At 42.0% G+C, this 24590-nt stretch overlaps 8 protein-coding genes across 8 annotated transcripts; 4 read left to right on the top strand and 4 right to left on the bottom strand.

Annotated features, from left to right (window-relative positions):
* Positions 1 to 6917: 6917 nt before the first annotated feature.
* On the top strand, positions 6918 to 7463 carry TRV_02707 (uncharacterized protein; the record flags this gene model as incomplete). Its single annotated transcript, XM_003023139.1, has 1 exon — positions 6918 to 7463. The coding sequence occupies one exon, from the start codon at positions 6918 to 6920 to the stop codon at positions 7461 to 7463; it is 546 nt and encodes a 181-aa protein (XP_003023185.1).
* Positions 7464 to 8439: 976 nt separating this feature from the next.
* TRV_02706 (uncharacterized protein) lies at positions 8440 to 10149 on the top strand (the record flags this gene model as incomplete). Its single annotated transcript, XM_003023138.1, has 1 exon — positions 8440 to 10149. One exon carries the CDS (start codon positions 8440 to 8442, stop codon positions 10147 to 10149), a length of 1710 nt encoding a protein of 569 aa, XP_003023184.1.
* A 994-nt stretch (positions 10150 to 11143) lies between these two features.
* Positions 11144 to 12157, top strand: TRV_02705 (uncharacterized protein; the record flags this gene model as incomplete). The annotated part of the gene is made up of 1 exon (XM_003023137.1): positions 11144 to 12157. One exon carries the CDS (start codon positions 11144 to 11146, stop codon positions 12155 to 12157), a length of 1014 nt encoding a protein of 337 aa, XP_003023183.1.
* Positions 12158 to 12417: 260 nt separating this feature from the next.
* TRV_02704 (uncharacterized protein) lies at positions 12418 to 13809 on the bottom strand (the record flags this gene model as incomplete). The annotated part of the gene is made up of 1 exon (XM_003023136.1): positions 12418 to 13809. The coding sequence occupies one exon, from the start codon at positions 13807 to 13809 to the stop codon at positions 12418 to 12420; it is 1392 nt and encodes a 463-aa protein (XP_003023182.1).
* Positions 13810 to 14533: 724 nt separating this feature from the next.
* TRV_02703 (2-oxo acid dehydrogenases acyltransferase, putative) lies at positions 14534 to 16121 on the top strand (the record flags this gene model as incomplete). Its single annotated transcript, XM_003023135.1, has 3 exons — positions 14534 to 14702; positions 14762 to 14865; positions 14949 to 16121. The coding sequence occupies 3 exons, from the start codon at positions 14534 to 14536 to the stop codon at positions 16119 to 16121; spliced, it is 1446 nt and encodes a 481-aa protein (XP_003023181.1).
* A 404-nt stretch (positions 16122 to 16525) lies between these two features.
* On the bottom strand, positions 16526 to 18259 carry TRV_02702 (WW domain protein; the record flags this gene model as incomplete). Its single annotated transcript, XM_003023134.1, has 6 exons — positions 16526 to 16733; positions 16794 to 17014; positions 17065 to 17161; positions 17215 to 17290; positions 17435 to 17961; positions 18054 to 18259. 6 exons carry the CDS (start codon positions 18257 to 18259, stop codon positions 16526 to 16528), a joined length of 1335 nt encoding a protein of 444 aa, XP_003023180.1.
* A 639-nt stretch (positions 18260 to 18898) lies between these two features.
* TRV_02701 (uncharacterized protein) lies at positions 18899 to 19620 on the bottom strand (the record flags this gene model as incomplete). Its single annotated transcript, XM_003023133.1, has 2 exons — positions 18899 to 19439; positions 19499 to 19620. 2 exons carry the CDS (start codon positions 19618 to 19620, stop codon positions 18899 to 18901), a joined length of 663 nt encoding a protein of 220 aa, XP_003023179.1.
* A 2487-nt stretch (positions 19621 to 22107) lies between these two features.
* On the bottom strand, positions 22108 to 22939 carry TRV_02700 (thermoresistant gluconokinase family protein; the record flags this gene model as incomplete). Its single annotated transcript, XM_003023132.1, has 2 exons — positions 22108 to 22575; positions 22649 to 22939. The coding sequence occupies 2 exons, from the start codon at positions 22937 to 22939 to the stop codon at positions 22108 to 22110; spliced, it is 759 nt and encodes a 252-aa protein (XP_003023178.1).
* Positions 22940 to 24590: the final 1651 nt, after the last annotated feature.

The following is a 24590-nucleotide window of genomic DNA, read 5'->3' as shown; positions in this document are numbered from 1 at the left end:
AGTAAGACTTAAAATAAAAATTTTTATTTTAAAATCTTTTTTACCCTCTATAGTAAGTAGTATAATATAAAATACTGCCATTACCTCCACTATATAAAGAGGTAGTTATTCTAGAAGTTATTTTTTAATTTAGAAAAAAACCCTATTCTAATATAGAAAAAGAAATAAGGGCTATTTACTACTATTATATACTATTATTATATTTTACCTTTAGTAGTATTCTAAATAACGAGGTATACTAATACCTATTTTATATATAATAATATAACTATTTACTATTTTATCTTTATATATAAAGAGTTATGGTAGCGAGAGTTGGAGAATATATAATAATCCCTTTTCTTACTTAATTTAAATTTAATAAAGAATATTTAAAGCTAAATAATAACTTATATTTAGAATAATTACTAAAATAAACTAAATCTAAATAATATTAAGTAGACTTTAATAGTAGTATAAAAGGTTATTTTAAATAATTTTTTATATAAGCTAATATAATTAATAAAGAATTAATATAGATTAATTATTAGATTAAATAAAGGCCCCATTATTAGATAAATTAATTTTTAGAGATAAAGTTATTATTTAAAAAGTTATAATAATAATTATTATTATATACTAGATCTTTATAATATAATAAATCTCTTAAATATTAGAATTTAAATTGATAGACTAGTAAAAGAATCTTCTAGCTAGTTATTAAAGGTTAATCTATATTAATCCTTATTATTATTTATTTAATACATATATTCCTAACTAATATTATCTTTTATCTTAAATATTTTATAATATATTTAGTTTATATAAATTTTATATTTATTAGATTAGTAGATAAAAAAAGGGAGGTATAGAATAATATAGATATTAGAATATTTCATCTATTAGTAGTTATTATTTATTAGCTACCCCTATTTTAAGTAACTATATTTTATTTAAACTATAATATATACTACATTCTAATATTTATCTTTTTCCAGAAGCATTATTCAATTATAGTTATTAAAATACTTATTATAACCTTAAGCTTTTCATATATTAAGATAATTATACCTTCTTCTCCTCTTAATATAAGTTTATTTTTTTCTACTAGTACTTTTTATACTAAAACTATATTTAATTTAAATCTATATATACCTTAGATATATAAATAATTCTACTTTGTTATATAAGTATAACTAATTAATATTTATAGAATATAGTAACTAAAGAGCCTACTATTATTCCTAGTATTCTAAATAAATAGGTAGGAATAGATAATAAATATAAAGTAATAAAAACTAACTATTTAATAATTTATAATATCTATACTAAATAGAATCTAACTTTAAATTTTATAATTATAATAATTTATAGAGCTATATAGTAAATTATTATATTATTAGAACTATTCTAGTAAAGAATATAGAAGGCCTTCTACTACTAGTAGAGAAGAATTATCTAGAATAAGAAATATCTATAATACTACTTCTATATAATAAGCTACTCCTCTTATATTTAGTAGTTATTTATAGAAGGAGCTAAGTTTCTATTTAGAACTCTAATTATTAAATATAACTTATATATTATAATATTTTTATATATAGTTATACCTTATTTAATTAGTATAAGCTCTCTAGTTTATTATTTTTAAGTTTCCCCTTTTTATTATAGACTTATACCTTATATTAAAATAATTATAGAGGTATTTATCTTATAAATAGAATTTATATATACTTCTAAATAACTTAAGAAGTATATTCTAGAGTTTATTCTTAATTATTATTTATTATTCACCTTTATTAACTTACCTTTATTTTAATAACTCTTGTATTTAGTTACTAATAATATTTTACTTCTAATTTTATTATATTATTAATTTATACTGTTCCTTACTAAGAAGGTAGAAATATTAATATTAGAATAGCTTACTAAAATCCCTTCTAGTATAATAATATTACTTATCTTAGATTACTAAATAAGCCCTAATATATACTTATTTATAACTATTATTCTTTACTATATTAATAAGAATTAGAAGATTTATAAGCTACTATTAAAATTTACCCCTTTTATTAGTATTTATATTAGAGATTAATTTACTAAGATAGTATTCGAAATTTTTATTTATTATAATTTTATCAATAAAATATTATTTATTATAATAAATAATACTTTAAATAATAAAATATTATACTCTAGATTTATATTCTATATTTAGATTTATAATACTAATTAATCTAACTATAATTTTAATCTAGCTAGTATTTTATTAATTAAAGAGTATATTCTATATATTCTATATATTATTAACCTAGTAGTAAAAGTAATTCTAAAGTTAATTTAAGTAGAGTCTTCTAATAATAAAAAAATTACTATATAGAATTTTTTAAATTTATATATATAGAGTAATATAAAATTATTATATTTTTTTAAAAAAATATTACTATTTATTATTATTCTTCATTAATAATTCTAATAATTATTTATTTTATAGTTCTAATAGTCATTTATTTTATAGATCTATAACTTTTCTATATTTATTACTACTAACTTAAAAAGGTTAGATCTTTTTAAGAAGCTATAAATTAGTAGAAAAGAGGAATTATTCCTTCCTTATTATAATTACTAAATATACTGGAATTTAATACTTTATATACTTACTTATACTATAGAGCTTTATAATATATTTATACTCTTTATCTAATACTAACTAAATCATAATTTATTTTATCTATATATTTAAACTAAAGAATAATTTTAGTTAGAATATTTTTTTAAGCTTCTTATTCTATTTTATATAATAATACTTAGTATTTTAAAAGCTACTAACTTATTAGTTAATTTAATTTATAATATATATAAATACCTCTATAATTATTTAAATACCCCTATTAAGAAACTTAAAATTAAATATATTCTATAGAAGATAATATTATATATTAGAATTAAAGTTATTTATAAAAAACTATTAATATACTATATTTAGATAAATAAAATTTAAAAATATCTCCATATAATAGCTACTATTCTTAATTTAAAATTAAAACTATAAATATTCAATGAAGCCTTATAAAGAGAGGAAACTAAGAATTTAAAAAATAAATTACTTAAAATAAATATTAACTAAATATAAAAATATCTTCTCTTATTATTAAGTATAATATTCAAATATTATTATATTTAAATATATATATTATTAAACTCTTTTTAAGTATCTATATAATAAAAACTTTATATTAAAGAAATAAAAAAATCTATAAAGTAAGTCTTAAGAGGCTATTATTTTTAGTAAAATTATAGAGTATATTAGTAAAAATAAAATATTATAATTTTTTTTAAATATAAAATTTAAATATTTTAATATATATAAAATTTAGAAATTATTTAAAATATATTAATTCTTAAGTATTAAAAAGTGAATTTTTAAATATTTTTTTAATTCTTTCTATAATAATTTATAATATCTTAATAGTTCTACCCTCTACTATAGATATAGAGTAGTTATTTAATATTACTTATAATATAAATTATTTTTACTATATTAGACTTAATCTCTAGATTATCTAGATTATTATAGTAGAGCTTATTAATAACTACCTTAATAAAAATAGGCTTATTACTAATAATCTCTCCAAAATTAAAAATTTTACTTCCATAATATCCCTTCGTTATATATAGTACCTTAACTAAATAATAGAGTCTACTATTATAGAGTTTTTAAATAAGAAGTATATTAATAATATTAAGGATCTATTTTTCTATTATTAATTAACTATATCTATTAATAAAGAAGAGGAAAATAAATATAAATTAACCCCTTCCAGTACTTAAATATATTATTATAATAAATAAATTCTAATCTAATATTTACTTACTTAATTTTAATATCCTTTTTTATTATATTTTATTTTTATATTTAGTAATAATATTAGCTTTATTATTAATTACTCTTTATAAATATTTCAATTATATTTTTTATATTTTCTATATATTATATTTATAATATTATAAATTTATATATTATATATAATATAACTATATTTTATATACTTTTATAATTTTATAATTATAAAATTAAAATAAATTTTATATTTTTCAAATTAAATTTTTACCTTATATTAGTAAATAATATTCTAGATAATTTTAATAATATACGATATTATTAATTCTTATATTTATAAGATTTATATTATAACTTATAGAAATATTAAACTTCATAGATAGATTCTATAGGTAGCTTATTTACCTATTTAGATTTTTAAACTTTCCTACTATCTACCTACTACCTTTGCTAGTTAACTATAGTAGGCAAAACTTATATCTACCTATTTACCTATAAGTTAAGTTTTATCCATTCTTATATCTATTTAAGTTTTAGTAAGTAGCTTATATCTTGATTTATTTATACATTTTTAGCTTTAAATCTCTTCTATACCCCCTACTAAATACTAGTTATTAACTAGTTAATAAGTAGTTAAGGAGTAGTAAATAACTAATTCTTATAGTATCTAATTATATTCTCCTATACCTCCCCTTATATAGTTTTATTATACTTCTATATTTCCTAATACTAATAAAATTTAGTTTTAAATAAGGATATAAAGAAGTAGTTTACTAATTTAGAGGTAAAATATTTATATATTTTCACTTTAATATAAGAGTATTTATATCTAAATATTATTATATTTAGAAAAGAATTATTTATTATTTTTATTAGAATAGTATACCTAGAAAAAATTAAATTTATAATAAACTACTTAGTAACTAATTATAAAGTACTCTAGAACTAGTTATATTAATACTTTATTTATAAAATTTAAATTTTCTATTTCTCTATATCGATTTATAATATATATAAATTTATCTTTATATATCTTTAGATATTTAAAAAGATAAGAACTAAATTTAATCTTCCTAGTAAATAGAGGAGTTATATTAGAAGTTATTAATAGAGTAAGCTTAGTAAGCTTATTACCCCCCTATAAATAGTTAGTAAGTAGTTACTAACTAATTATAGACTAGTAAATACTTTAGGCTCCCCCTTCTATTTAATATTAAAAGTATAGTTTTTATATAGGAATAAATCCTTATTTATATTAAAGATATCTTTAATAATACTATTATTAGAGCTTTATATAAAAGCTCCTCTAGAGTTAAATTTAAATAAGTTACTATTATCTACTATAGTAATTAGTTATAAACTAGTCGTAATATATATATTTTAAAAAATATAAATATAAAATTAAATTCATACTATTCTTTTTCTTCTAGTAAGGTTAGCTTACCTTTATATGATTACATAAGATATTACGTAAAAATTTAGAGTTTGGGTCGACCGAGCTAAGCGAAGGGGTCAGCTGAGCTACATCCTGCTCCCGCCATGCAGGGATCACCAGAGCCCCTCTGGATGACTCATAGATGACTAAGTTAGTGACTAAGCTTTTACTAACTAACTTATATCTATTAATAGATCAGCCCATTTCATCATTGAACCAGTACTCGGTTGCATAACGATGGCCCACCAAATTCAGCATGACAGGCATGAACGTCAACTGCAGGTCCGCAGTCAACAGTGCTGATCAGGGCTATAAAAGATACCGGTACTGCTCATAGTTACGACAAAATCCTGTCTAGATCTTTGAGCGCGCGCTCGTGTTGAGGCTGATCTATGGTTGGCCAACATAGGCTCAGCACCGAGCCGGGCATCCAACACATGGCTAGATATCAGCAGAATGTTCTTTCTCCCTTTACTTCGTCCCACGTCTAGCTCCTCAGGTATATGAATTTGGGGGCAAGCCGCATGGATATAATCCATCATTACCGCTTCCATTGGGCGCGTATGTTATGGCCGTACTTAACCACAACCCCCGACGCCATGACGCAGACACCATAATTATCTCCCCGGTCTCCAATGATCCAGACAGCAGTATTACTGGTTAAGAGAATAAAGTAATCTCTAGATGAACTGGAGATTAGGGTGCCCATTTTTATTATTGCATGAGAGGCTGCATGAGCCAATCCTTTAGTCACAAGGGGCGCAGTTGTTTGAAGGGAAACAACGAGGGATGCCCAGTGTATGGAGAAGAGAAGTAAAGGTAACTAACTGGTCACTAAATCGAGTGGTAGTCGATTTTTGGTATGGAACTATGCTGATCCCTTTGGCTGACTTTCCCTACCAAGATAACAGACCGTCTCAGCTAGTGTACGATCGAAGATATTTGACCTCAAATTACTGGCCGATCTTTTGGCCCAGCTCTTTTGGCTCAGACTTACGGGTATTGTCCAGGGGTAGCATCCTACGGCGGACTGAATGGATCATCAGGTCAAAATGCATATTCATAACCAACTTACATCATCCAGCGCCTACTAGCCGCCCAGGTGGGGATGGGGCCTATACGCCGGTCCTTGTAAAGTGCGGAACATCCGGGGCAACGAGCAGGGGCACCCAGACATAGGTGTTTGGACCCCTTTCCCTTCAAACAATGTTCCATACATGACAGCCAACCAATATGTTACCCACCATATGCAGGAGCTGGAACTTTATGATCATCAACCTCCTGGCGCTTATTCATTGGTTGAGAAGCTAGCCTTGATTCTATTAACCTGCCGACTCGGGGCCATATTCTGAAATTTGGGGGCCAAGTATTATCTGTTGGCTCAAACGGCGGCAAGAGGAAACTTATTTTTAGATACCTGTTTAATGCCATAAGGGTAGACCCAGGTATGAAGGAGTCTATAAATATGGGCTTGTGACCTTCATCACTTCACAATAGGTATTTGATTGAATCGTTCACAATACCACACTGCAAAGAAATACATACTTTAACTTGTGTTTACCATTTCCCTGAACCTGCATCAATCTGCACCCTTTAGCCTCGGAGGCCTCCTCTGCTTGACCGGAAGCATGTCTTATGTGAGTTGAATGATAAGGCACAAGCATGTCATCAACACTGCTAATTGAATCTCCCAAGTACCTGAGCAAGCCTATGCCGAAGTTCTACTATGACGAAATCAAAAAACCTGGCTCTACGGAGAATGCGGTCGATAACTTCTGGAACAATACCCTACCCCATTACTTTACCCAGGACAAGTTTTATGGGATCGAACAGGAGCAACGCCCACTCGAAAAAGTCTACAGCCGTGCTGACTTCATCATTCGATACGTCAAAAACGGTCAGCCAAAGAAAGTTGTTCTAATGGAGAACAAGCGACGAGGATACGAGACCCAGTCTTCTTGGTGGGCCGAGGCAGTCAGGCAACTCACAGACTACCTGAAACTTGTCCGCGCTGAACAGGATTGGAATGATACACTTTATGCTGCTGTTACTATTGGAACCTATGTTCGCTTCTACTACCTCGAGCCAAAGGAACAGACTTTGACCGACTACACAACCGTTCGCACTGGAGACTACTACGAACTTAAGAAGGACGAAGCCGAAGTTCATAAGGTTCTGAATGAATGGGTTGAGAAAACAAGCCACTAGGGATTGTAGGCAGCACAGAAGTGCAGCTATGATATTCAGAAATGGCCGAAGTGGTTACAACTATCCTTCTCGCCATTACAAGCACAGAACCCCTGAATACGGCCTTGAAATTTGTATTTAGCAGTAGCACCTAGGATTATTTTTCCTACTAGCTAAAAAATTCTCTTCCTAACACCTGACTCGCAGTACCTTTCCTTTTTTTTCCTATAGATATAGGTTAATAATCTGGGACAATTAACCCTTCTGCAATGGGCCAGTATTGTCTAACTACCTACTAAGTAGTTTTAACCGCGCCAAGGCCTACATTTGAGGCCAGCCATCGAGGTGTTTAAACGGGTCACGTGTAAAGTTCACTAACTAGTTTTAGTTAGTTACTTAACTAGAGTTTAACTAGCGTTTATAAGGCCTAACCTTGCTACATTATTATAAAACAAACATTCACTAACTACTTAGTTCAAGAGCAACCTCAGACTTGAAGGTTGAGAATCACAGCTTATTTTATATGACAAAACCCCACGATTCCTTGGATTTGCTAATCATTTTTATCCCTATTCTTGTATCACTCTTTACCCAACATAAGCATTTTACTGATATTTACTGCACTTCATCAAGGGTAAAAGAGGCCCGTCGAATATACCATGAGTCCCTCGAACTTCTGCTGTATTATTTGCGGTTACTTTATTGAGAGCTTCGGGCCTGTAGATTGGCTGAAAGAATTCCGAATTAGTGGGTTATGCGTCCCAAAGATTGATGGATAAAACAATGGACAAAACTGAGCAGTCTATTACTAGTTTACTGTAGCAAACAGGCTACGTTCACTTCTGGTGTTGGTCGCCATTCCGACCCCTATACCATTGATTGGATAGCACCATCAGATAGTGCGTCTCGCTGGGATGACCCGGGTTATACACCCTCATTCTCTGATAGAATTCCAGTTATGCGACAGAGTGCAGACGGTGGACTCCATGGTTTTGTCATGCATGACTTGTGCTGGCAGCTTTTGCAGAAATTCTACGAACCGGATGATGTCCCAATAGAGCGACTCCATGATGTTTGTAGATCTCTTCCGCTCGCTATTCTGGGAAGCTGCGCATTTTGGGGGCATGACTACGGAGAACTGATAACTCTGGATACCAAAGACCATTACCCGTGGGAAGACAGGGTAGAGAATGAGTTCAACAGCTCTCTAACCCATGCGAAGAAGGATCCATATGATGTTGCGGAGATACCAGAGCTACTTACCCTTTCGTATAATTCATCTCCTTCACTGGGGATTACACAGCCTCATGTAGTGAGGGAAACGAAAAGTGACTGTTTTGCTATATTTCCCTGGGAAATTATCGAAGAAATAAGCGCCAACTTGTTAGTATCAGACATATTGGCCTTAATCCGTTCATCAAGGACATTCGGCCCAATCCTCTCCAGCCAAACATTTTGGGCTTCAAGATTCGAAACCGGGAAAGACCGAGCGTTTCTCTTTGAGAAACGGAATTGCAAAGAAGCCAGAGACTGGATTAAGTTGTACCAACTCACAAAACGCTCGGCCAGCCCTCCGGGCTTAAAAAATAGAAGACGAATATGGGACTTAATCCAGTGCCTTGCACCATATTTAGCGTCATCTCTTGATAAAAATCCGAAGCTCTCTCTAACAAGCAGTACTCGCAATGGGATATGTGAGGTAGCTGGAGATATTCTAGTTGAATTTGACTCGGGTTACCCTGACACTTTCAACCAGGGCTGTCTCCTATTTGACAAACAACGTACTACGATACCCTCTAACCTTTTGAGAGTTGGGTTTTCAGTAGCTGAAGATAGCATCACTGGTATCCGCCTGATCTCCGGTGTCCAAGAAGATATTTGTTTGGGCTACATAATTAAATGCAAGGAGGTGGTCATTGAAACAACATCTTTGGGTGGGTTTATGTTAGCAGTCGATTCTCGAGGGATACGTGCTGTTCGTGTTATTCACGGTGATGGAAACGAGTCAGATTGGGTAGGTAACCCGGCTGGTACTCCAATTACTGGACGTTTGATGAAATTGGGAGATATAAATACCCTGGAAGTAGGAGTAGATGTAAGTACGAAACGGCCTCTTCTCACCATGACAAAAGGAACTAAATACTTACGTCGTATACGGCAACAGGGCTACAAAATAATCAGCATTGCAGCTGCTTCGCCTCATTCAATACCACTTAAGATACCGTTGCAGCGCAAAGCCTTTTGGTATCCTTCTATACCCAGCCCAGGGCTGTGTCTAAATGATCAGTCCTTTACAGGGCAAGATCCGCTAACTGCCGGCTACCAACCATTGGCTTGGATTAATTTCGGGGGCCCTAAAGGTGCCTACCTCAAACATATTACAGGTGTTTGTGTCACTGGCCCAGGAAATATATGCACCATTGAGTTCGAATATGATATCGACCTGCCCGTGGAAATATGCAAATTAGGTCGCCGTAAAGTCACGGACTTTTCGATCATGAATCGCTTCAAAATAGACGGCCCTGGAGGAGAATACATCACTAGCATCGATGCGAGTATTATTCGCTTCGAGGGAAAGAATGTTTACCCATTCTATAGATGGGGAAAATTGTTTTCTTTCAAGGTCAGCATGGTCCCAGTTATACATCAGACCCGAAGAAAAGTAAATTTATTAGCTGCTAACTGGATACCTATTGATGTGATATAGATTACAACAAATTACGGGAGATCGGCACACTTCGCGACCAGAGACCCAACCGTTGAACCCCCAACCATGACACCACTGTCAGTTGAACCTGGGACTATAGTTACAGGCCTTTATGGAGCTCAGGTACGACCCTGTCTTGCTTCGACAAGTAGCGTCTGCTAATTGATTAAATAGCATCCGGAGCAGGGGATTATTAGCCTAGGCGTTATATCTGAAGTGGCTACCATGGGCAAGCGTAAACGGGAGCCTGAGCGTGGTGGTCCTATCAAACGTAGTAATATCCTGCCGGGCAATCGTGAAACAGATCCAAGAAGCTAAGGACATATTCAGTAGCTAACCACCCAATCGATGTATTTGACATCATAACATTGATAACAGAGCTTATTTACCGTAAACAGAGCGGTAGATATTAATTAGGTTGCGGAACATCTGGGGTATTATTTCTCTTTCTCTCTTTCTCTCCTCATCAGAGTCGAACTCCACAAGGTTATATCGAAAAGCCATTTTATAGATGGTAAATATAGGTGTGCGTAAAGCTGTGCAACAAAGGAGTTGAGCCAAAAGAGCGAACCCACACTAGTGGTTATCAAGTTAAAAACCTAGTTACTTAGGTAGTAGCTTACATGCATTTAACCACGGCGCCATGGGGCAAAAGAACCTAACCATGCCATAGAGCTCTGAACTGTGTGCCTAGTTGTGTGAGCTGAGAACGAAGTGAAAGCCAACAGTAGGAGGTCAGCCTCCAGATAAGTGGATGGAGCTAGTTCTGCTTACTAATCGCGGAAAATGGTGTCGCCGTTCAGTAAAGTTTTGCTGCTCCCGTCCGTTTGGCAAGTTCAACATCAAATTTCAGCGACCTGCAAGAACTTATCAGACTCATCCAGCTGCGCCAGCGACTCCGGACGTACAATATCAAACGCCGGAGGGTTACAGCATAAAATCCAACATAATATACAACAGCTCATAGCCCATCACATGCTCTCTACCCACCACAATGCCTCCACGAATACGTCTCCAATCTCTTGCCCGGAGGACGAGAACACCACATACCCTGCTCCAGCATGAGCTACAATCCATCACAGCATCTCTATCTGCCCTTACCAGGTCACGATCAATGGCGTCTGTTGCCCCAGCAGCCACCGCGACCTCAATGTCACCCGAAACCCTCCAGCCGCTCTCTCACCGAAGACCAGAATACCGCAAATCCCAACTGCACCGACAATACGCCTCGATTCTACGCACAATGCCATTGATCATCTACTTCCAACATAACAACCTCCAATCCACCGAGTGGGCCAACATCCGGCGCGAGCTGACCAAGGCTTTGCGTAAAGTTGACGAAAACAACGCTGCAATGGGCAGATCCGAGCCGGCGATTGCAGACGCCATCAAGCTACAGATCATTCAGACATCTATATACGAGGCTGCCATGAGGGTGGTGGATTTTTACCGGCCTGATACTGCGGCTGTTAGTGGACAGGGCCCGATACTGGATAAGGAGGATCCTCGATTAACGCATGATTTGTCGTATTCGGCTTATCGAGCTGTGCTGCCAAAGCGTGGACAACATGACTTTTCCACCTTGCTTGTGGGACCGATAGCTACGCTTTCGTTCCCGTCTGTATCTCCGGATCATCTGCGTGCTGCGTTCTCTATTTTGGCTCCCACGGGGAAGACCGGCTTGTTCCCTCCACCTCCACGCAAGGCGAATCCTGGACTGTACGATCTGACTACGCAGGCTGGGTTGCAGAAGTTGATGTTGTTGGGAGCCAGGGTGGAAGGAAAAGTGTTTGATGCTGATGAGACGAAGTGGGTTGGTAGTATTGAAGGTGGACTTGGTGGATTACGGGCCCAGTTGGTTGGTATGCTGCAAGGTGTCAGCTCTGGATTGGCTAGGACATTGGAGAGTGCAGGAAACAATCTATATCTCACTCTTGAGAGCAGGAGAAGTGTTCTGGAAGAGGAGCAGAATGGTGGCAAGAAGGAAGAGCAGGCTGAGCAGAAGTAGTGATGATACGTGGAAGCTTGTGTTTCCGTGGCTAGACTTGTATAATATATGTGACAGTATATGTAACAGATGTTTGAATACCTATTTACTTCCTCCCCCGGTTAATCCCTCCTCATTATCATACCATCTATCACCGGTACCGTTCCGTCCGTCCGTTCCAGCCAGCCACCTATGCCAGCCACCAAAGGAAAACAAGAAAACAAAAGGAGAGAAATAGAAAGAAATCGTACACCCATTAGTTAGATATCAGAGTCGCTGGTCTACTTTTCCAACTTGGCGTTCATACCGACGATGCACCTGACTAGGTCCCAGTCTCCATCTTTGCCTACCCAGTCACTGACAATGATACCGGTTGACCAGTCGCCTTTGTCCGACTTGTGACTGCGGCAGATATAATCGACAGTAGCAGGATTGAGCTTGGCTGCAATCTTCTCAGGCCAAGTCTGAACTTTCCAGAAGTTGCTGGCACTCAGGAAGTTGACAAAGTATGGACAGTGGTCACCATCCGGCTTGTGGGTGCCCAGGGGATAGCAGCACTCAGAGGATCGACCGAGCTGGGCGTGAACAAACCCAATTTTCTTTTCAATGTTTTCTGTCTCGAGGACCTCATAAAAGTCCTGGATACAGAGTGTCCCGCTGGAACAGACGGCGTGATCCGTATTATCAGCCCAGTCTGTGGCATCAATACCCCAGCCACGGCCATCATGTTCCTTCTTGAGATGGTCCGGGATATCAAAGCGACGGACAAGCACTATTTTGCCTCTCACCTGGCCCAGAGTGGGGACTTTGGTGTCAGTGTACCAGCGTGATGGGTTTGCGTTGGTATAATGTGTTTTGAGGATATTGGCCAGCTGGTGGTCATGATGCTCTCCGGGACCCTCACGCTTGAGGGACATTATCAGGGTTTCGGACGGGTTACGGTCAAGAAACTCCTCGATCTGACCCAGCATATCCCTAAATGTCTTTTGACCAGTGAGGGAGATGGGGAAGACGCTATGGGCGAGTATGAGCCCGTCCTTGGCTGGATCATTCGGCCACTGAGGGTGAGCACGAATATCGAAGAAACGGACACCGTTATCAAGCTGTTCGCGAGGACTAACAGCCTGACAGCGTACGGATGGAGGAGCAACGTGGCATGTGGGGGAGTTGTGAGTGCCTGGTATGGAGAGGGAAGAGGTCAAGGTATCATCCTTGAGCTCGCGCATCCAGCAGTTGAGATTGGCGGAGGAAAATAAGGCAAGATGGGCGTGCTCCGGGTTGAAGATACCCGTGAACTGGAAGCGTGGATTCGGAGAGAGGCACTTCATGACAATGGTCTCCTTGGTAGGCACTGGGACCTGTATCTGGTATCGGTCCCCTTCAACCTCGAAGGTGAGACGTGTGCGTTCCTTGTCCGACTTATCGAAGAACCTGACATCACTGCGTGCTTCCGTGAAAGGCTCTACTCGAACATCAACATCTTGACGGGCAAAGGGCTGGGCCCCTTCCTGGATGGCAGCAATCTCAGCTGGGGTGCCTGTGATGTTGTTCACCATGGTGGTGAAGGTGCTGGCAAGCGTCTTGGGCCCATCTGGGGGGTTGAAACGCTCCACCAGCTTGAGGACGACCGGCGTCCGGGTCAGGTTGCGTACGGTGAGGTGTTCGGCGACCATGGCTCTATGTCTATCTCTGCCGTCTCAACAATCAGTATTCTTGCGTGAAGATGACGATGACGATGGCGATGACTGAGGTTGGAGGTCTTGCATGAAGTTCAGAGCCGCGAGACGCAGGCAGGACGAGGGGCTGGAGGATCACCCAAGGGGAGTTGCATCATCATTGCCATATCAGGCTAGCCTCACCGCCGCTACACAAGGATCTGATAAACAGATGAGATTACAGCGTTTCATCTCGTTGATCGGGTCCCAGCCGTCGCTTCACCATACTTTAAGTACTCCTTCTCATTGCTCCGTAGTCCTCTGACTATGTAGATATCAGCCACCCTCCGCCTGTCCGCGAGGCGTCGAGCGGGCCCCCTGGGCCTACTTAAAAAATAAGGCTAACCTGAGCCGCGGAATCGGCATGCAGGAACAAAAAAAGACCGTGATGGGCAATGACATAAGCACAGCTAGCCCTAAGCCCTAAGTCTTCTGCTTTCGGCGGTCGGCCGTCGCTGCCGTCGCCCGATCGGGACAGACGTGGGGCTTAGGGCTTTTCCACGCCCCCGTGACCTGGCGGCTATCTTCGGCTTTACCTGCCCTCGCTCTTCCCGCCGCGTCGCTTTCTTCCTCCTCCTTGCTTTCTGTCTCTCGCTCGCTCTGCCCGACCAGACCAAACATCTCGATATCCAGACAAAGACATCCGACCACCTATATAGAGTGAGATATATCTGCAATTGAGATGTCTGCCGTGAGATCGCTGGTTCACAAGGCGTCCCTGTCGCGAGGACTGCTCTCCTCGGCCCCCGTTTGCTTGCCTGCCACATACACCTCCCGCTTCCGGCGGCGGTTCCATAGCTCCCCCGTCCCCTGGGGCATCAGGTCGCAGATTCTCAAGGATGTCGGCGAGGGTACTTTGTCCTGCTACCCCTTGTTGTGCACGGCAATGGCGAAGCTAACAGCTCTCTAGGAATCACCGAAGTCCAGGTCATACAGTGGTACGTCGAGGAAGGTGCCCGGATCGAGGAATGGAAGCCTCTATGCCAGTACCAGTCAGACAAGGCTATTGACGATGTACGTATAAGAAGAAAAGAAGAAGAAGAAGAATAGGATGGAGGTGTGGCCAATCTGGAAAGGTGGAGTGCTGACGATTGCAGATAACGTCGCGCTATGAGGGTGTCATCAAGAAACTGCACTTCCAGCCAGACGATACAATCCCTACCGGTGCTGCGCTTTGTGATATTGAGGTCGATGACGCCAAGTACCCAGATTCCGCCCCAGCTCCGGCTCCAGCTCCAGAAGCAGCAGCCCCGGCAGAGACCACCGCTGCAGATGTGGCCGCAGAGTCCTCAGCAGCAGATGTTACACAGGTAGCAGAGACGGTTGAAGCTCCACCAAAGGGCAAATACGCTACCTTCGCAACTCCCGCAGTCCGAGGAATGCTCAAGCAACACAACATTGATATCTCACTCATCAATGGCACCGGTGCCCATGGCCGAGTCCTCAAGGAGGATGTGCAGAGGTACCTCGAGGGAGGCCAGACCCCCACCCCTGCCGCAGCTCCTTCAGCCACAGCCACAGCTCCCGCTCCAGGCCTTGACACCCCACAGGTTGAGACCACCCAGGCCCTAACCCCCATCCAGTCCCAGATGTTCAAGACCATGACCAAGTCCCTCACGATCCCCCACTTCCTCTACTCAGACGAGCTCAATATTGCTGCTCTATCCCGCGTCCGCTCCCATCTCAATTCTACCGCCCCCAAGGACGGCTCCCAGCCTAAACTCTCTTACCTCCCCTTCATCATCAAGGCGGTCTCTCTCGCCCTGAACCAGTTCCCCATCCTCAATGCGCGGGTAGACACCACCTCAAACCCTGCCAAGCCATCCCTCGTCATGCGCGCAAGCCATAACATCGGTGTTGCAATGGATACCCCCACGGGACTACTAGTGCCCAACATCAAGAACGTCCAGGCTCGCTCTATCATCGACATTGCAGCTGAGCTTAACCGGCTTAGCGAAGTCGCCAGAGCAGGCAAACTTACACCAGCAGATCTCTCCGGAGGCACTATCACAGTCTCCAACATTGGCACCATTGGCGGAACTGTTGTTGCCCCAGTCCTTGTACCCACTGAGGTCGCTATTCTCGGCATTGGCAAGATCAGAAAGGTGCCAGTCTTCGACGCTGAAGGAAAGGTTGCTGCCGGCCAAATGATGAACTTCAGCTGGAGTGCAGACCACCGAGTCATCGATGGCGCTACCATGGCTAGAATGGCTGCACTTGTCAGCCGTATGGTCGAGAACCCGGATGCCATGATGCTTAACATGAGATAAATCATCCTCTGTCCTGACTGTACGAGGTGTTTTTTTGGTTGTTCCTGTTGTTTGGCGAAAGAAATTGTACATAGACTTATATTATACCGATCTACAGATACAGGTCGGACAGCGCAAGAGATAAAGAATAAGATTAGCAATAAACAATATAGCCGAACCAGTTCAGTCTGCATATTATAGAGAAATGGAAAGGAAAAAAGAGAAATACGAAAGTAACAGCAACCTCGACGCAACGTAAACACAGACTCCAGCTAAATATTTCATATCATAACGTATCCCATATCGTCATCACAAACGGCCCGTGCATTCATCTGATCTTATCTTATCATTTTATCCCACGCGAACATTAACTACATCACGAAAAGTAAGTTTGTATCTGTGGACCATGTCAGTGCACACTTATCTCAACCAGGGTTCAGACCAAAGCCGGACAGCAACTTACCCAGTGGATGGCTGCAGCTCAACTGCGGTTTCTGCGAATACTTCCCACTCAGCTCAGCTCTTATGCTGTTTAGAAGCTGGATATAGCTTTGCTTCGGGTTCTTGCTCAACGCCTCTTGGAATGCCCAGCTCATTGCGCCCTGCGCAGAGCCGCCTTCAACAGTGTCCGCACTAATAAAGCATGTCAGACGGGATGTGTGTTAAGCAGGAGGAATGTACAAATATACGTACGATGTCTGCGTATCCTTTGAGCCAGAAAACATGATCACGTCAGCAGGCGAGGTCTTGGTTCTAAGCGTTTTCTGACGAGCCGAGTCGCCAATGGTAAGTTTCTTGAATAAGCCGATGGTGGTGTTGGCGACGCCACGGATGTCGCCGCTCTCGTAGCTTTTGAAGGCACTCAAGAGATCCAAGGCTGTTTCTTTAGCGAGATTCGGCTCTTTCAGGACACCCTTGCGTGAAAGTTAGTATTGGTTTTGGGTTAAAGCTTAATAATACATACTTGTGTAGAGTATTGGAAAGGGAGATCCAGGGCAGTGCCCGAGTGGCAAGAGTCGAAGATGGCAGTAAGTCGGACTCCAGGTTGCAGCGGACGGACCCTAGGAAGACAGGTGTCAGTTGGAGTTACGGTCTAGACTGGAGGTATACTAACATGATAGCGTGCATGTCATCGTCAACTATGTGGCCAGCAGTTTGGAAGTCGACCGGGTAAATCACTTCATCAAATCCTGTAACAGACACTTATTAAACCCTAACCTTCTCAAATTCCGGTATAAAGTAGTGTCAAACTCACCATCGTCTTCATCACCGTCTAGGTCGCGGGTACGCCCACCGTGACCTAAAGTTAACCAATCAGCATGAATACATCCAACCAGGGATCATAGCCGGATACAGCCGGGACAGGAACTGGGCAATGATTGATGGGGTACCTGAAAAGTGGAAAAACAGCGAATCATTTGGCTGTGCGCCCGAAACCAACCACTGCATGGCACGGATCATATTTGCTTTCGTTGGATGGCTCATTGGATTTGCTTGATCATCTGTAAGAATCACCATGTCCTCGCGTCGGTAGCCATAGCGCTGGTTCAAAAATGTAGACATGCGCGCAACATCATTGATACAGCCTTTCAAAGGTCTGCCCTGGCCAAAGTAGTTTATACCGACGAGAAGAGCTCTCCGTCGGCCAGAGCAGTTCGAGTATTTAAATCGGTAGGAGGATGGTGCGCCATGACCAAAGCTCTGGCTGCTCTGCGGTGGTGGTGGAGGGGTGGGACGGTTGTTCCCGCTGTTTCCGTTGCTCGCGGGGTAAGGTGATGGTGGTGCCCGCGGCGGCTCTTGGGGATAGTAGGGTGGTTGCTGGGACGGAGGACGTGGAGATGGAGGTGGTGGTTGGTTGTAACTAGGAGTAGGAGAGGGCGCGCTGGGACAAACGGTCAGTTCAGTGGAATAGCTATCTTGATGAGGCTGAAGTTATGCTCTAGAGCAACTTACGGATATGGGTACTGGGGCTGTGGTGTGAGATTTTGAGGATATGGCGGTTGCTGGTAAGGTGGTTGCTGGTAGGGCGGCTGCTGGTATGGAGGTTGCTGATATGGAGGTTGTTGGTATGGTTGCTGGTATTGCGGCTGAGGAGGCTGTTGCTGGTAATAGCCGCCAGCTCCCCCGTTAAAGGGCGTAGTGTTTTGCCAGTAAGACATGAATCTGGGGTGGTCACTCGACCAGATCCTGGACCGATTCTCTCGTCTCCTCAGCGGCCTTCTCAGGCGTAAGATGTTATTGGCGACGACGTTGCGACAAGTTCCTGTCAAGGAGCTGAATCACACTGTTTATACGAATGAAAAAAGGCGCGGGCGGGGGTCCCGTGACACGGCCGTAGGGCTGGCCGAAGAGCCGCTCTTTTCAGCCCTGACTGATATCGATTATCCCAGCAAGAGCCCCCACTTCACGGTCAAGGGAATGGAGTTGACTCATGCATCTTCGGCAAATCTGTTCCGCTGAAACCTCGTCATTCCCACTTCCTTTCTCGCGCTCTTTTTCTGCTGTTTTCTGGTATCTTCCATCCCATCGCCCGGCTGTTCACTCCCCATTCTTCACGCGCGTCTCCATCATGAGGCTGCGTCCCGTGACCGAAGCCCAAGTCATATGCCAAGAGTACCAAGCCTGCCAAGCATCCCGTGCCGTCGGTAACTAACTCGAAAACGGAGAAAGTGCGTCATCTTAGTCAGCAGGGGTTCGTGCCTGGGCCCTTTCCTTTTCTGGACCAACTCGGCTAAAGATAGAAACCGGGACTTCTGAGCCGCGGAAACATCTCCAGCTCCTTTTGATTTGGACGAGTGCTAGATATCGTCAGCACCGCCGAAGAGGTGCTGGCCGAAGATACAGATAGTGTCTTGCTCGCGCCATCTTCCGCCCACAAAAACAGCCTTGCCTCTCCATTCGTGCACTCCCCGCTTGACCATCCCCGTCTTCTCCATCACCCGCAAGCTTGGCCAGTTCTCATGGTTTACAATCGCTCTGACGTAAAGCTTCGTGAACAGCAGCCAAAAGGATCGGGCTCGTCGGCATCCTTCAAACACTGCGTTGATCGACTCGGTTGCGTACCCTTTACCCCATCCGGCCGGGAGATACGAATAGGCAACCTCTACGGTCAGAGTCGTTGCTGCTTCGGTTGCTGGTATGGTAAGACTCTCTGGCAGCGGGAGGCTGGTGGAATCGAGTGGGCAGATCGTGACAATGCCGATGAACTCGGAGGGATCGTCGTCGATTCGATGAACAGTGTAGACGGCTCGGTAGCTCCCTCTTGCTTCTTCATCTGCCGGCAGGTAATTGCTGATGAGTGCTTCGGTTTTTTCTACTGAGTCTGATGTTCCCCCGAGCCTAGATGGAATCAGTATCAATTACACACACAAATCAGGTTGCAGGCAGTGCTTATGTACATCCAGAACATCGACTTCTCGTTGCTGTGGAGTCGGTGAAGCCATTCGAACTCTGGGCTCTCCCTCTCGGCTTTTGTCAGCCGGATCAGCTTCAACCGTGGTGTGGTTATGATGGGATCCATCGTCGTCAGTCTTCTCAACTTTCCTTGAGCGAAGATATTGAGGTCTCGCAGTGGATCAGGCCACTGCTTTCGAGCCCAACACTTTTGGTGATTAGTCAAACCCGGCAACCATACGCTCGGCGGGTCCCCATTCACCGGTTAACCCGAAAGTAGTCACAATATGCTGGTATTTATTTTATGATAAAAACATGTTTATCTGCATGTTAATATCCGGAAGATACAGAATCATCAGCAGGAGCGAAAAGCTGGACAGGATACTAGTTATTTATATATAACATTAGTATCGTCATCAACAATTCTCCAGATTCCATCGGAGGTATTCGTGATCCTACCTAGGGAGAATTGTTGTCGGCATAGCCTGGAAAATGGTCAGCCTCGTTAAACACAGAATTCTCTTCCATGTTAGACTGTCTCCAAAGTTCAGTGTCATCTGAAAGCCCAAATTATTGACAAGCTTGGCTCAACAAGAACTCATGCGGGCCGCCAGGGCCCCCCCCACGGCTCAGCCCCTGGCTGCCAGGAGATCCAAGGATTGTTGTTTCATGCAAGGAGGTGTGAAAACCTAATAACCTGTCTCCTGGCGATCTGTGGTTATTTTGTCCACGTCTGTATTCCGTGACTACAAGGCTACGGAGTACTTCAGCGTCTCAAGCGCATCAATCACCTCTACGGGTGTGGGTAACAGCCTGGACAGGTGGATGCTTGTGCTTTTATCCGGTCAATCTCTGAATCACTACATTGTGTGGGGCATTTAGCATTTGGAGCTTGTTGATTAATCCTGCATGATGGATCCGTTAGTTAACGCTTCCAAAAACTACATGCCGAGTTCTACTCATCATCGTAGCTCAGCTATAAAACATGTCTTGCCAATACTAGGACAAGAAAATCGAGGGTGTCTCGAAACACTCGGCTGTCTTGACAGGCTTGTATAGTCCCGAAAAGGGTAAGTAGTTCACCATCCAAATCCAACAATGATGAACCCTCCTTGCTACTAAAGGTCTTGCATTGGTGAGCCAGAGTCAAGCCATATGTCCATACCGGATACAATGATTGACTGTTCCGTTCTTATTTGACTTTACTTCGTTAGATATTTAGTCATATTTGTTTTGTTTAAAGAATGCCCATCCTCATAATGTACCGTACTGCCTGCCACTGCATGCTGCACCCGCTTCTCACCCGGGTTGGATGTTAAGAGAATTAATTGACATATCAAATAGGAACGCCGCCCAAACTGGCCCGCCTCAAGAATATCAAGGAAACTTATTTGGGTGGATGACGACGACATAGCTCATAATCAAAAGCCTCATTATCACCCACTGTTATTGACAAATTCCTGCTATAAAATATGTACTAAGCAAGGAAACGCCCCAGAAACACGGCAGAGAATTTCAAAAAGCGCTATATGCATGTCTCTCGTTCTAAACCGAGACTGCAATGCACTTTCACGGGGTTGTCTGGTATTTTTGCCAGGAGATAACCATTGAAAGTATCCTCCGCAATGGAAACGGGTAGTAACAGCAACAGCGGTAGCAGAAGCAGCGTACATGTGTTCACTTTGGTATTTTCACTGCAACAATTGCGGTCCGCAGGACAAGAGTCATACCCCCATTTTTTGGACCCCAGCGAGAAGACAGGGTGAGTGCTGGTATCCAATGGATGGCCAGCAAATGGAAAAATACCCGGCTTAACACTAACTAGAGCAAGGCTGTGACGTAGAGCAACCAGGATATTTTGCATGTGTAAAGACGGTAACGAATATGCTGATTTCATATGGCCCTAGACTTGGGGGCAAATCAGTTGCGCCCTTTAATGGTTCAAAATACATCGCAGGTACATATCACAGCAAGAATATGTAGTATGAATAGTGGCTCACGGCCCCGCCAAAAATGCACATTCGGTTATTTGGTCTCATGACTGTCACTGAATCCTCCATGATGGAGGACGGTCAGATACGTAGACAGTAAAAAGCAAAGGACGGAGAAAGGAAGGGAGAAGCAAAGGAAAAGCAATAGGGATGAAGGGAGGGGGAGGGGGTAGAGTAAAGGTCTAGAACAAGAGGATATAACAATCTTAAATAGTTGCAGGATAGCATACTCCGTACGCAGTACTCCGTACAATGAAAAGGGTTAAGGCAGAAAAAAAAAAAATAGTAATTCATTATTCAAATGGGTGATAATTGGGTAGTTCTCACTAGTCCAAATCTCTGCCTCCCAGCCGGTGCGCCGATCGCTTGAAATCCGATATGTGAATAAGCAAAAAACTATGAAAAGGAAAGTGAGGATGGGGGAACCGGGAAAAGGCGGGAGGATTAAAATCGATAGGTCCGATGAGATCGCTTGCATCAAAAAGACGAGAAAAAGAAAAGGGAACCGGAGAGAAAATAAAGAAATAACGGTTCTGCCTGCATGGCGCCGTGTGGCTGACATCTAGAGGTGCTTATTGTTCTGGATAGTTCTGTTTGGGGGTTCTTCGCAAAGTGTTGTTTGGTTATTCCGCATACTCGTCCAATTTCTGTAAGACGATTGAGTTGACCCGTCTCTGTACCTCGGCAGGCGAGGCGGCGCAATCTACCGAGAGCGTATCCCATTCGGAATCAGGCTCCTCCAGCATTTCAAATTGAGAATGGACCATGGTAGATTTCATGTAGTGACCTTTGCGTTGCCTGACTCGCTGGAGCAACACCTCTTCGGGAGCACGAAGGTAAATGAAATGGATTTTTATTGTGGGATGGCCATAGGCGGCGACACGGATGACGTCGCGATATTTATGCTTAAGCGCAGAACAGGTTGCAACAACGCCAGGTGGGCAAGTCCGGGGATATGAACCCGAAGAGGAAGATGGAGTAGTCAAAGCGCTAATCGCAGCTTCACGAAGCTGAATCAACCAGTCCCATCTGTCTGCATCATCTAGAGGGATGCTATTGGTCATTTTCTCCTTGTTGGACTTGGAATGGTACTACGTAAACCGTTAGAATATTGATTTCCCTGCCTTAAGTAAGTGTCCAGGGATCAGCTAATTGAGTACATACATCATCGCCTTCAATGTATGGGATATGAAGCTCCTTCGCCAGGCCCTGAGCTACGGTAGTCTTCCCGCAGCCTGCCGGCCCCGTGACTATCCAGATATGTTGTGGCTTCATAGCATGAGGATTTTGTTGAGTTCTTGCCGTGTATGATGCAGCACTGGAAGATAGAGACGAGGATGAAGTTGTGGCTGAGGAATACCGGTGGGAAAAATTGCGACTGTTGTTCTGTAGTGGCAGCGGTGACCTAGTAGCCGGCATATAAGGGCCAGTGGAAGGCTGTTCCGTGGATAGCATGATGCTTAAATTTCTGAGCCACGAAATCAGCTTGCTTTAGCCGGTTTGCTTTTGGGTAGCAGTGAAGCTGTGATGGGCCTGAGAACGGCTTGATAATGTTTGTACCGGACAAACAAGATATAGAAAGATATCGTAGCACACTGCACGGATTCTTTGTCAACAACGAGTTTGGCAAAAGCACAGAAATCCGATCAAGATAGTATCTGGATCACAACAAAGAGAGTAGCTATAGCTAGTAGTTAACATGAGATTGGAAGGATAGTTAGGGAGCTTCTGGAGAGGACGAGGAAGTACGAAAAATAAACAGCGGGCGAACGGTTGGTTTTAAGCTCTGAAATCTCTTGAGCCATCCCACGCCGGACGAAACCCAGCTCAACAAAGCCATGAGACAATCCGTCCAGAACTTCTGGTTGCTGTCTTATTGCAAATCTTAATTCACGCGCAGTCCAATCATGAGACATCGGCAATGGGTGGACAGAGGCCGCGGTGGATGCCAGTGGGGGGAACGTAAAAGCCGGGGATAAAGGGAGGCAGAGAGAACGGGATGACAAAACAAGCAGACAGGGCTAACCCACAGTCACGGTTCTGGGCCGGAGCTGGCCCGATCTCCAAGGATGCAAGGCCGGCGCATGAATGCATTTTGAGGATGGCGCCTGGAGGCTGCTGCATTGGTTGGTGTTGGTTTTTGTTGTTGGTGATGAGAATATTGAGGAATCAGGACCGGAGGGCCTTGATCGTCCAAGCCTCGGAGGAAGGATGGAATGCAAACAGACCCGCGGGATGGAGTTGGCGCCGCGGCCATGACCACTAGGCGTGGTGATAGGTGTACCTCTTTCCAAGCAACGGGGATGATGGAGATGAGATATGATGTGTGAAAGTCAACCAGCGGCCGTCGTGCCGGGATGCCCCTGTTATCCTTGTCCCCTTCCCTCGGACGAGCAAGCCAGGCTCGAAGACTTCGTCTACACAGGGGAGAAAAAAAGCAGTTCAGCTTGGTGCATCCATAGTGAGTTGGCGCAGTGCGAAGAGACGGTGAGCGACTTGCACTATTGTCATTTACCAGGCCGAAAAGAGTCAAATCGCAACGGCCTGCGTGGAGACTGGAGGTCAGAACGCCAGTCGTTGGTCCCATGCACTATGAGGTCAGTGTTGCGGCTGCGTAGAGGATAGTTAGACGTACTCCATACGGAGCATTATGATAGCTCTGTCAATAATGCATCTGCGCCTCTTGGAAGGTGACCAGCTACTCTGTATACGAACCAGAACGAGTCTGTCACATAACGAGCTGATCGTACGGAGTACTTGGTACGGTGCTCTGCACTTATACTCGGGACTCTATCCACATTCGGCGGAGCTGGCCACTTCGCGAGATGTTGGTTCACACGAAAACCTCTAGTCGAGATCATAATCTCAGCCGCCTCAGGGCATCAATTGAACGGCGACAAGGTCCAATCTGGTAACTTGATCCTGTCTGCCACGTTGCCTCGCTGCACGATTGCCACAAAGGACAGAGCCACAATCCTTTACGGTCGTTTCGACATCTTGTTCCCTCAAAGCACTTTACTGGGAGCGGGGGGGATGGCTGTGTATCCTCTTGTTGACACCCCCCTGCCTTCATTTTGCGGTTGTGATCACAAAACGATCCCATTGA

The sequence above is a fragment of the Trichophyton verrucosum genome (assembly GCF_000151505.1).
Source record: "Trichophyton verrucosum HKI 0517 chromosome Unknown contig00235_55.r1.exp, whole genome shotgun sequence".
NCBI lineage: Eukaryota > Fungi > Ascomycota > Eurotiomycetes > Onygenales > Arthrodermataceae > Trichophyton > Trichophyton verrucosum.
This window is presented reverse-complemented; position numbering and strand designations above follow the sequence as displayed.